This window comes from Engystomops pustulosus, chromosome 5 (genome assembly GCF_040894005.1).
Source record: "Engystomops pustulosus chromosome 5, aEngPut4.maternal, whole genome shotgun sequence".
In the NCBI taxonomy this organism is placed as follows: Eukaryota; Metazoa; Chordata; class Amphibia; order Anura; family Leptodactylidae; genus Engystomops; species Engystomops pustulosus.
In genome coordinates this window covers 174,651,548-174,663,885 of record NC_092415.1, presented here as the reverse complement: position 1 = coordinate 174,663,885, position 12,338 = coordinate 174,651,548, and the positions used below count along the sequence as shown (strand labels likewise).

Here is a 12,338-nt window from a genome sequence, read left to right as displayed (position 1 = left end):
TATATGGCTTGTAAAATGGAGCACAGACGCAAAGTCCGGGGGGAAATTCTTAATCCGCTAGAAAATGCTCTACTTCCCAACAAGGTCTTTGTGCTTTATCATATGACCAGTGGTGTATTGAATTAAAGGGGTTTACCCCAATCTTAAACAACTATCTTGAGAACAGGAGTTGTGCCCTGCTCCTTCTAAAAAACGAGCGAGTAAGCCCTTTTCAGATTTCTTACAGAAATGCATGCATGTCCGTCTACAGTGGCCAAGGGAGTGCCTGTTCTCAAAAGGTCTATATCGGAAGATGAGAAAGCCCCCCTTTCGTGGAGACTGCAGCTGTAATATTGCACAACAGGGGGAAGAAAGCGAGTGAATGTTTAACTTATTATACAGAAAAAAAAAAAAATTAAAATAAAAATAGTCTATAAATAATGCAGATATATTATGGAGAAAAAAAAATGATTGTACTCATAATACATCTGAGGTATTTCCAATTTTAAATACAACTCATGCTAGTTCAAGCTTCAGTCTCATTCCTGGAATTTGCAATAAATAAAAACAGCTCTGTATAAAGTATGCAGGTTTTTTTTTTCTTTTTTTTTTCCTTTATGTAAACCCAAGTAGTGCACACTACTTCTGCAAATATTTCTTTTTTTACAATAAATACATGAATAGAGTTTATCTTAAAAGCCTCGAACACGGGAATACTTGGAAACCCATCCGTAAAAGAATAGCTTTTCACAGGTCCACAAACATAAGAATTTTCTAATTTTTTTCTTTTTTTCAAACTTTATGTACAAAGTCTTATACAAAAACAGAAAAAAAAAATTTGTTCAAACCGATGCAAGGTAAACAGATTGCAGTGACAGTGTTCCCAAAAAGGAGTTTACTCCATAAAAAGACCAAAATAGAGTTATCCATGTAAAATCAACATAGAAACATTCCTTATTATATTCACCGTTCCTGCAAATTATCCACAGCTTGGGTCCCCGTCCCTTATTTATGCAATGAGGGATTCAAAGGGAGATGGTGATTTTAAGGCATCCTCTAAGAATTGATTGTCACCACAAGACTCTGAAGAACTTATTAAAGATTCCAAGAAAGTGTCTGTAGCCGGGGTGAATCCGGGGAGCAGCGTCACCAGACACTGCTGAGAACACAAGTTCTCATATTCGTTCAGCGAATTGTAAAGAGGTCCAAAATTGTATTCCGTTTCATCTGGGATCTCAAAAGCCTCAGACGAAAGGCTGATATCCATATAGTTTTTGAGCAGCGGCTCTCCTTGTGCCACAGAATCAGTAGAGATGGCCACAGATACCTCATTGTCAGTAAAGCAATCTCCCCCCTGGTTTGCATTTTCGTCCACGCACTTTGAAATGTTCGATAAAGAGTTGGAGTACAACCCGCTAGATTTCTCCGAGCTGTAGAGAGATTCGTAAACCTTATCACAGAAGAAGTCCGTACTATGAAAGAAGCTCAAGTTGTCCTGGCAGTCACTGCTGTTCTCCTCGTATTCGGAGTCGTTGAAATGAAGAATCCTGGCCAGATAGTCTTCCTCAAAATCTGACTGGGATTTATCAGATGAAGAAGTATGTTCAAAGGGACCTTCAGAGCTTTCACTCTGACCAGATGAGGAGGAGCTGTCAGTTGTGTCACTACTGCAGCTATTTTCCCCTGCGGGCTCCAGGTCTATGTTGAAATGATAGGGTGCAGTGGTGGTGTTATTATTGGTAGTGGTGGGCTCAGTCCTTTCTTCATCTTCAATAGATTCTACAGAAGAGCACCCGAAGGGATTCAATTGGTCATCGCACGACATTTCAGGCTCTTCATTCTCCTCATCACTGTTTTGTCTCTTCTCCTCAAGCTCAAGTTTCATAACAGTATGGATAAAATGGGTCTGTACCCTGGATGAATTGAATTCTACTCTTCCATTTCGGTTTCCACAGCCATCCTTGGTACATCCACATGGGAAGGTTGAATGGTCTCTCTGAGGAAGAGAAACATAACATGAGTCAATGTTATTGTGTGTCTAACCTATCATAATCTATTTTTGTATATATGGAAAATTACTATATGGAAATTTGTCATGTAAGAAATAAAAAGATAATTAAAAAGTTAAGGAAGGACACACTGCTAACTCAATCTGCTCAAGACAAAAGGCACATAAGTTGGTAATTCAAGGACCATATTTTGGATGCTTACCTGACACTTGATGCCTGCCAAGTTACAACTGCACGTCTCCGGCTCACAGAAGTCCTGGCAATCGCAGCCACATTCTTCTCTTGACTTCCTGATTTCATTGAGTTCATGCTTTTCAGTTTTGTCGATCTTCTTCACCCCTTCGCTCTTGAGCAGCGCCCGCCGTTTCTTGGGAGGGTACATTCGTGGACTGAAGCCGTCTTCGATCTCCGCGTTGGTCATATCAATATCTTCGTCACAGATGTCATCTATGCTGAGATTGTTGGCTTTTTCCGATTCTACTGTACCATTCTTTGTAAACTAAAATGAACATATAAAAAGTCAATCATCACTGAAATAAAGAGTTTGCAAACAGTAAGTAAATTTTGTACGGAAATATAAAAAAAGAAGGCCTCAAGTGTTGTTCACCTTCTACAACCCAATAACACACTCCATGTTAAGATACAACAAAAAATTTAACCAGGTAAAGAAGTCTTTGGCCATTTGACCACAAATGAGTTGTGTCCCAAAAAAACCCAACAAAAAACTATGTGGAGGTGGGATTTCCCGGTTCGAAATGTGTACCACTGGACTGAACTCAGCACGTCTGTTTATCCTTGTGGATCAAGGTTCCACCTGGGAAATCCCACCAGCACATGGACTGAGCATCATGGACCCAATTCCCTCTTCATCCAAGTCTTAAACATCGAGAAACTTACCATATTCTTTAGAGCCAAGAGTTTCTCTTCCTTCAACCGTTCCTTCAGTTTCTCCCTTCGTCGGGTCAACTGTTCCCTGGAGAACTCTTCTAATGTGAACTGCCTACTGTGGTTGTGTTTCTGCCGCATTCCCAGAGTGCATCCGCCCCGACTTGGCACACTTGTGAAACCTTGGCATCGTTGGAAGTAGAAGACGATCACTCGATCAAACTGAACCCTATTCTTCTTCGCCCGCTTTGCTTTTTTGAGGATGGATATTGCTGTAAACATCATAACATCATCAGTACATGACAAAGGACCCACATATTTTCAATACAGGTCTATCTTAAAAAGAAAAAAGTGTGCTTAAAGCCTTTACCATATACACCTAGCAAGATATAGCTTTGCCAGATGGAAAATACACAAGTGTAAATGTTCGGAAAGCTTTAAGACTACAATTTGAGAGAGCACTCTAGAGGAATGTATATGACTCGTATGCGCGGAGCTTATAGGTTTAAGCTGAAGAGGAAAGTTCTCCGTGTTTACTCAGGTGGTGAAGAGTTGACATTTTTACGGCTGCTGCTACGGAAACTATGCAGATTATTTAAAGCCTAGTTTACTGTCATACAGCACAACAGCTGGGATATGAGAAGCTAGCCGGAGAGTCAAAGAAAATCCTGGCTATTATCCATTAGCTTTGTATGGCTTTTAAAAACAGAATCGCACACAAGGAACATAAAAGTCATGATAAGTGAGGAAGAAGCGTTGGAAAATCCAGTCCACTTACGGGTGAAGTCGCTCAGAAGCGGCCTAAGGCTGTAGCTAAACTCGTCATCCGATTCCCCTCCGGAAGAAGTGGCCGATGACGAGGGGGATGAAGAGGAAGAGGAGTATGTGAAGTCATCTTCCAATGCTTCATATTTGCGTTTCAGTAATCCACTCATGGCTATTGTGTAGATTTCACAGTCCTGAAAAAAAAAATAAAGGAAAAATGTTACTATTTGTCTGGTGATCAATCTTTTATGACTAGTAAGCATAAAATAAAATACACAATTTGATCAACAATATAATAAAAACATAATTGCAATGTACAAGAAAAAAAAAAAAAGTAATTCGAATATAATCTTAAAATAATGGTTATAACAATGTAGAATTATCAACTTGTTTGTAATGGCGACCCATTTGTACACTGCACAGGAAACGTCATGCTGGACGGTAGCGCAGCAACTGCTTCCTGTCACATCCCATTCAGCCTGAGTGCACTCATTTACCGAGATGAGGAAAGGAAGAGGAAAAAAAAAAAAAATTGCCTCTCTTCAGAGAATACTTCCCTCCTGATTTGCATGCGATACCTCCCCAGGGAAATACAGGCAGAGCATCTTATTAAATGAAATGCTGAAACAAAAACACATCAATTGCACAAAATTGCAGCCAGTTTTTTTTCTTCCCTCTTCCTCTCCTGGATTTTTTTTTTCTTTTCGCAGCCTCTGGACATATCAGTGGAAATAGGTTTCAGACAAGGACATTTTGTGCTTCAGATCTGATTATATTCAGCTCTGCCATCCCCCCCCCCCTCCACCTTCTTAAGAGTTAACCCCATAAACGCTGAATCAATGGGAAATAAAAGCAGAGTACCAGAGTGGCCACTTTAAAGGACGTTGATCATTTTGTATTGGATTTGCATCCAGGAGTGCTGCTCGACGACACTTGTCTGAGCCTCAAAGGGCTCCGGTAATCTCTAAGTGAATAGAAGCGCCGCGCTGGATCACGATTTTATCACACGCGTACATGGTATCAGTTTAATATTAGCTGCATGTAGGAGGGAATGAGCTGCAGACATCACGGCACAGGCATTATTTGGAAAGATGACTCAGGGTGACTCAGTAGTCTGCCTGTGTGTTTACTGACGGACGTGACAACAGCCTAGAACCGTGATGGGGAAGCGCCAGGAAACTTTTTTTACTAGCAAGCTATACTGACGTCAGTGCTGAGAGCGACTGCTGACGACAAGGAAGATTGCAATACATTGACATCATTAGGAAATCTTAAGCTTCCTCCAGTTATCAGGAAGGTAAATGCATACTTATGTATAAATCCATTCCAGGAACTCCTAGAAAGTGTCAGTCATGAATGAATTCTGCCATGCCTTGCACTACAAATACCAGCAACCCCAACATGCATTTCCCCATAGATCCCCAATAATCCACTCTTCTCCTGAATACACAAATCAGAGCTCGCTACAACGGATCAAAACCATCCCCCACCCCCAGGATGTCCTGTAGTCAATTACAAGACAGTATCGGGGACAGTAAATAATATCAGCATCAGCAAACGGAAACTTTAACCTGGCCAAGTGCAGCAGGCGAGTGATTAAAGCTGAATTAGTGCTATATTTGAAGAGCGGGGAGGCAGTGCGCTAGTTAATTATTTACAACCTTGTTACGGGAGACTCCAGCCCTGGCGTCTCCTGTAATGTACAGCACGGGGACACTGCCTTAGTACAGCGTGTGGGGCTAACCATTCATTTAGGAGTCCCGTACAGAGCCCCAATCAATGCCATGCTGCAAGAATACTATAACAGCTCCCAAAAAACCTGGACTGAATACATCACGACATAGGGGGATGGATGACATACCCCTACTGCCTGCACACACAAGCAGTGTAAAACCTCACACATGCCTCCCCTGCTCTGGTGTTGACACAGGCCAAGGTTCAAGAGTTCATATACGGGAATTTATAGACCGATGGTGGTTAAGCCACCAAATACTGCAGGGGACTGAACGACGACGTGGAAGAGCATAAAAAAATATTTTGGTTGTGGGCTAACATATATACAGGATACATAGAAGGGGACACCTGAGGTCCTATTTTAAGTTTAAAAAACTTGAGACCGGTTAGACACTTAAATCTTCTTTTGACAGATGTTGCCCTGGGATCAGCTTTCCGGGTGGCCTCTTCTCCCAGGATAAAGACAGCATTCCTTCTACCTTATGGCACAGTTGCTAAAATTCTGGCTTTAGGCTAGGGCTTCACATACCTGATGGGTTTTTTATTTTGTTAGGACTATTGGATCATGGTTGTTGTAACTTGTGGGCTACGATGTGACTGCATTTACCTGATCTTTGGTGTCAAGCCAAAATACTGCCCTAAAAACTTTGTCACAGAATTTGTTAAAGAAGTTAATATCAGTCCTGGGCACTTGATCTCTTATACATTTTTTTTTGTTGTTCTCCTATACTTCAGGACAGCAACGTAGGAATACAGCCCTCTTCTCAAACGCCACCGCGGCCACATTAGGTTCCCAAGTTTCCCACAAAAAAGTTTTTATTTTCCAGTTTACTGTTAACATTCAGTTAACAGGAAAAAGGGAAACCCCACAACCTCCTACCCGACCTGTCAGGTCACTGGCGCCGACCTTACACATAAAGTAATAGCAGTCTGGGTTTCTGAAATTCGGCGATTGTTTCCCGCTGAATTATGTAAAGTCAATTGCTGCCAGATGTTTTATGAAGTGGCTCTAGACTGCACTAGAAAGGACACAGTGTTAAGCGGATTTACTAGCATGGCTGCTACTAAGTGAGCGTCGTGCTGCACCGTCACAGAGAGCCAGTAGCAAAGTGTCACCCAAGCTTTGTGTCAGGGGGTCACTCAAGGACATCGGGGACCAGAGGAAACTGAAATTTTGGAAACAAACATCTGCAGCCCTTTCTAAGTAAATCTGCACATTGCAAGGCAAGTACAATGTGTGTATACACCAAGTACAGTTACATGGAGTAACAAAGCGCTGGAATTATTTTACAACGTGCCCCTCATCCAGGGGTAAGGAATCAATCACCATTAACCAGCAATCACTACATATAGAATTCCCTTCCTAACCTATTCACCTTGTGTATTCGCTTATCTCAAAGCATTAAAATTTACACAAATGGACGCTGCTGCTTGTTGCACAGAATTTTCGTGCAAGATGATACACAACATCCCTCAACAAATGTGCCAAAAGCCCAATAGACTTTACATTACAGTCCATTATAAATCAAAACCTGCAATAGCCATACAGGGAGACTTGTTACTACTGACAATCATTTGCCAGACCATAAAATAATAAAACCATAAATCTCATAGGTCACATGGCTTTGCAATATATTTGGCACATCTATAGGAATCCTTGTGCCACAATTTGAAAAATCTACATTGGGCATCAGGATAGTTTTGTAGAAGTTATAAATCTGTACGCTGAACTTTCTGCGCTCATTTTACATTGAGAGTCCTAACAAAACCACATCTATGGGCAAGGATTGTAAAATGTAGCCAGATAAGACCCAGTTCACACCTACGTTCAGGCCTACTGTTATTAGCATTTCGGTGACTGAAGATAACGAAGTCTAATGAATTCGCTAAACTGACCATTGATTTCAATGGACTTTTGATGGCTTCTGTTAGCTTCTATCTGCACCACTTGTGGGGGAAGACAAAAAAAAAGTTGTGCTTCAGCTCCCAATCAATTTTTCACTCACATAAGTAATTTCTAAAGAAAATGATTTAAAGTCCACTAAAACCATTGAAATTTTTAACGGATCAGTTAGACTTTAGTTATCGTTTCAGTGATGGAAGATAATGCTGTAGTTCTGAACACAGGTGTGAACTGGGTCTAGTGTGCTAGATCCCGGGACATCATTGTTAGTAGTAATGTTGATGTCTGCTGCAGTATAGATGGTTGACTTCCACTTTCTCACCACTAGAGGCGCTGCGTACACAAGGCTGAGACGTGTAATATGGGATTAATTGTCTAAAATAGAGGAGTAATTTAATAGATTGCTGCTCCAATGTCATGTATAGGTCATACAAGGGCAGGGGCATTTCCTGTACCCTGCGGGAATGGCACACAGGTGTCCGTGTAGTCATACGGGGAATAGATCCTAAACTTAATACAGTTAAAAAAAAAAAATATCTAATTTCATTCAACGTGTGTTAAGTCCAACATTCGTCTTCCTACAAGAAGAACTATTTAACTTCATTTTATTTCAGGTTATTAAAAAAAAAAAAAAAAATCTGCCTCACTTGCTGCTGCCAAAAAAGACATTCTGTTCTTGGCTCTGCCTTCTTACTCATCTATTTTACTAAAAACAGCTTTTTAAACAAGTACGAGAGTCGATGGACCAAAACCGCAGGAATTCTAGTCTGGCACCACCACTCCCACCGAGCCTTAAAGGTGCAGAGCCAGGAAACTAAAAGCTACTAGAGGGGAAGGGGCACCGACTGCTAAACCCCCTCCCAAAAGATGTGCCAGAATCTCCCGAATAATGGGTGTGATGGAGAGAGGAGTATGGAATGCAGTTTTCCGCTCCCTTGTTCTCACCCTTGGCTTTGGTATTATCCATATATACAAGAATTTCAGGAATGAACAAGCCTCCGATATACTCCATGGTAAACACAGAGGAACCAGCCCAAAACATTAGGCACCCTGGGAAATCTGCGCACGGTTTATTTCTGTTAATGTAATAGGGGAAGATGTTTTCTGTGTTTGACGCGTCCCAGTGCAAAGGTTATTCTGGAAATGCAAACACAGCACGTAGTGCATGCATGTGCAATGTATAGACCAGCATGCATGTGCAATGTATAGACCAGCATGCATGTGCAATGTATAGACCAGCATGCATGTGCAATGTATAGACCAGCATGCATGTGCAATGTATAGACCAGCATGCATGTGCAATGTATAGACCAGGCTACACCGTGGCTGCAAGCATGTATGTGCAATGTATAGACTAGTATGTATGTGCTACATATAGACCAGGCTACACCGGGGCTGCAAGTATGTATGTGTAATGTATAGACCAGGCTACACCAGTCATTTCTAGGAATGTGATCACGTTACCAGACTATCTCAGCACGTAGAACATGTCCACAAGAAGGGGGGGAGATGTGGGTTGGGGACCTACAGCATCAATACTGAAATGGTTTTCAGATTTCACCCAAGTTGCTTAAGGTCATGCACTGTAGATCTTTATTTGCACAGGTAGACATGCCCTTAAAGGGTATTTTTTTCATTTTCGCTTCTATAAGCCTCCAATAACAAGGTCCCCTGAGGCAAGGATCCCCCCTCCCTCTCCATCAGCTGTTCCTCCTGTGGGAACCGCACAGCATGGCACTACGTTTGCCTCAAGCAATGATTCAATTTACCACCCAGACTTCCCAAACCTTCAATGCGTCTGTTCCCATACTAGGAATACTTCCACTCAGGATTCTAGGAAAGCTGAATGACACCCATCTAAAAAAAAAAAAGTATAAAACTATAAAAGCTGCAACTGAATGCACCCCTATTCTTCTCTGCTGGAGCCGGATACACAGAAGTGTTACGATGATATAAAAGTTTCACAATGTGAATACCTGTCTGACGCCATTAACCCTCCGGAGACACAGATGAGCAGATGGAGATGCTCGGAAAGCCAGGCACCTGTTTAAAGACCATAAAAGCCACGTGCAGAACTGGCGAGGCGCTAGTCACTCGATCATTCACATGTAAATCCAGGGGAAGGATTAGAAAATGTGGTAGAACAGGATCTGCTTGTTATGACAGCTCGCTCCAGGTTCACGCGTATTCCCACATTATCTAATAGCAGGTAAAAAAAACACCTGAGACCTGAAGAACCCCAGCGTCTCCAAGAAGAGGGTCTGAAGGGGTCAAAACCCGAACCACTTACTACAGCACTATGTAAACTGAAGCATTTCATCCTAGCACCTTGTAGCGGTATAAGGACGTGTCAGGGTCACACACACTGGATGCGGTATGTTTACCATGTGCGGTTTCTCTATAAAACTCATCCCCCAAAAGGGAAGCAGTAAGAAACCTTCAGTCTACGTTTACACAGTGATACGCGGCCACTAGCAGCTTGCTGGGTAAATATACACAACGCGTAAAAAGAAAAAAAGTTGCAATTAAAATTTTTCCGAAGAGGATGAGATGACATAAGAGGTGATGATTTAATGAAGAATAGCATTTCTGGCCAATGCTTAGATAAGGCTTAGTTCACACTTGCGCCCACAAGTTATTAATAAATAAAATGGCGCGACTTCCTGCATTTTTTTTCTACTATTAATAACGGGAGCTCAATTGAAGTCTATGGGTAACGGAAGGTGAATTGAAAACCTTCTGTTCACCTTCGTTTTTTGGTTTCCGTTAAATGGACAGGTGTGAACAGTGTCATATCATTGTGGTCCTAGCACCGACCCAAAACTGGTCTACGGGCTAACGCCGCCATCTCATTGAGACGTAGGGCGTTTACAGAGGTCACAGTCTTTGTGCGATTATAGCAGAGGTTACAAAAATAAAACAAAAACATGATATTAGCAACATTTGTTTTTACAGTATACACATCGCTAATGAGAAAACATAATGGTTTATCAGCGCCCCCCCCCCCCCCCAACGTATAGATTAAAAACCTCCCTCATGTGACCACCTGAGTAACTAGGGAAAAAAAAGAAAAAAAAACATAAAAATCACTGCCACAGTGAGTAGGAATAAGCATGTCAGGCTGTACTCGGCGGTATTAATCCAAATCCCACACGGCGACCCTAAATCCCAGCGGCTTGTCTGGCTGGATATGAGAAATCACAGTGACATAACGGAAGGAGCAGGCTTGTTGTAGGAACTGTAGCTATAACAAGGAGAACATCTATTTACACTGAAATCAGAGACCCCCGGGGACACCACGAGTGCGGACCACCCTCTACAGGGCACCTGTGTATTCCTCACTCATCATAGACGAATACAATATAATGGGAGAGGAGGAGGGGGGGCAGAGAGTGGGAAGGTGGAGGGGCTTTCTAAGGAAAAGCAAATTCCATCCCTTCCAAGGACAGCGAGTAAGTCCCATCTTCCCACACAATGAGGACAGATGCTCCGGGGATTCGTAGTGGAGACAAACATGGCCACAGACGCACGGATGTCACCACCGATACAACCCGTCATGGGGAAAAACCCTAATTTCCTTTTTATAAACTTTGGGACGTATTTCAACATTTTGGTTGACACAATGTGATGATAATGATGTGAAAATAATATTTATTCTTTCCATCTATTCCCTTGTTCTAACAGGGATATTTGTTGTGTATTATTTCTTACACATATATAAATTAATCAAATTAATAATTAAAACCTTTGAAAATAAATACAGATTCTGTAACGTTCCAAGACAAGAATCCTACAGCCAGACGAGAACCTAGTGGTTACATAATTCTGCACTGAAGGGGTTAATGGCGCAAGACATCACCCCCCCCCCCTCTCTCCCAGATTCCTACAATTATCCAAAAATAAAATATTCTCTCAAAGTACCAAAAAAAAAAAAAAACTCTCCACAAACAAGGAGGGAAAATTCCACAGAAACATGAGGTCACTCCCAAGCCTTGAGTCACCCAGCTCATGACCTCATCCGCTTCAACCCGGTGACGTCACTAGCTCCCCTTACGTCACCAGCTCCCTCCTCTCACTCAGCTGGCGCCAAAAAACTTTGTGGAGTGACGTCATCCTCATCGCATAGGCACATTAGGAATCTATTCACACTAAACAATGAACTTATTCTCCGGTGGCTGCGATTTCTCTGTGAGACTTTGTACAAACCGGAGACGAGGCGGATAAAGCATAAAGCGCCTGGAGATGTGTCCCGTCAATAAGACATTAATTGATAAAGCTAAATGATACATTGGTAATGACAGATAACTATGTACTAAACTATGAGACCCCCAAAATCCAGCGCCACAAGCGGTGACATCCCCCACATCCCCCGGCGATGATAAAGCGGGATCCCTGCTGCAATGCGCCTGCTGGCCGCTAGAGGCCGCGCCGCGCTCACTCACCGCTCAGCTGCACCGGGCGCCGCTACGAGACACCGAGTAACAATACTGAGCAGCAGCGGCGGCTCCGGGCAGTGCAGGCGGCAGTGACACCCGGGGCTCCCCGCACACACACACGAGCACTCACCGTGGCTGTCTTCCTGTGTAGCCTGGGCAGCGGCTCTCAGATGCAGCAGTGGCGGCAGAGTGCAGCGCGCATAGTCCGTACAGCTCAGCGAGCGCCTCCTGCTCTGACTCCTCTGGCAGCCGCTCTGCCTTTTTCGTCAGTGGAAAACTCCTGAGCTGGTGACGCAGGCGGTGACAAGGAGGCAGACAGCCGGCCCCGCCCACAGCCCGCCCCCTCCTCCGCTTCCTGCCTGTGTGTGTCAGCACATCCCCGGCCGCCGCTAGAGGTCTCCGCCCCCTCCTCACAGCCTCCGGGACACGGACACAGGGGGGAGGAGGTGTCTGCTGTGCTGTGATGTGCACATAGAGCTGCCACAGAGCCAGCCTGCTATATATGTATCCATGTAGTCTGCCCAGCCTGCTATATATGTATCCATGTAGTCTGCCCAGCCTGCTATATACTTATGTGTATCCATGTAGTCTGCCCAGCCTGCTATATATATATATATATATATATAT

The 12,338-nt window shown here is 43.1% G+C and overlaps 1 protein-coding gene across 1 annotated transcript; it reads right to left on the bottom strand.

Annotated features, from left to right (window-relative positions):
• Window positions 1-511: 511 nt before the first annotated feature.
• CSRNP1 (cysteine and serine rich nuclear protein 1) lies at window positions 512-11,999 on the bottom strand. The gene is made up of 5 exons (XM_072153861.1): window positions 11,842-11,999; window positions 3,652-3,832; window positions 2,886-3,145; window positions 2,191-2,487; window positions 512-1,975 (listed from the first exon to the last, which is right to left on the bottom strand). Exons 2-5 carry the CDS (start codon window positions 3,806-3,808, stop codon window positions 989-991), a joined length of 1,701 nt encoding a protein of 566 aa, XP_072009962.1. The 5' UTR covers window positions 3,809-3,832; window positions 11,842-11,999; the 3' UTR covers window positions 512-988.
• Window positions 12,000-12,338: the final 339 nt, after the last annotated feature.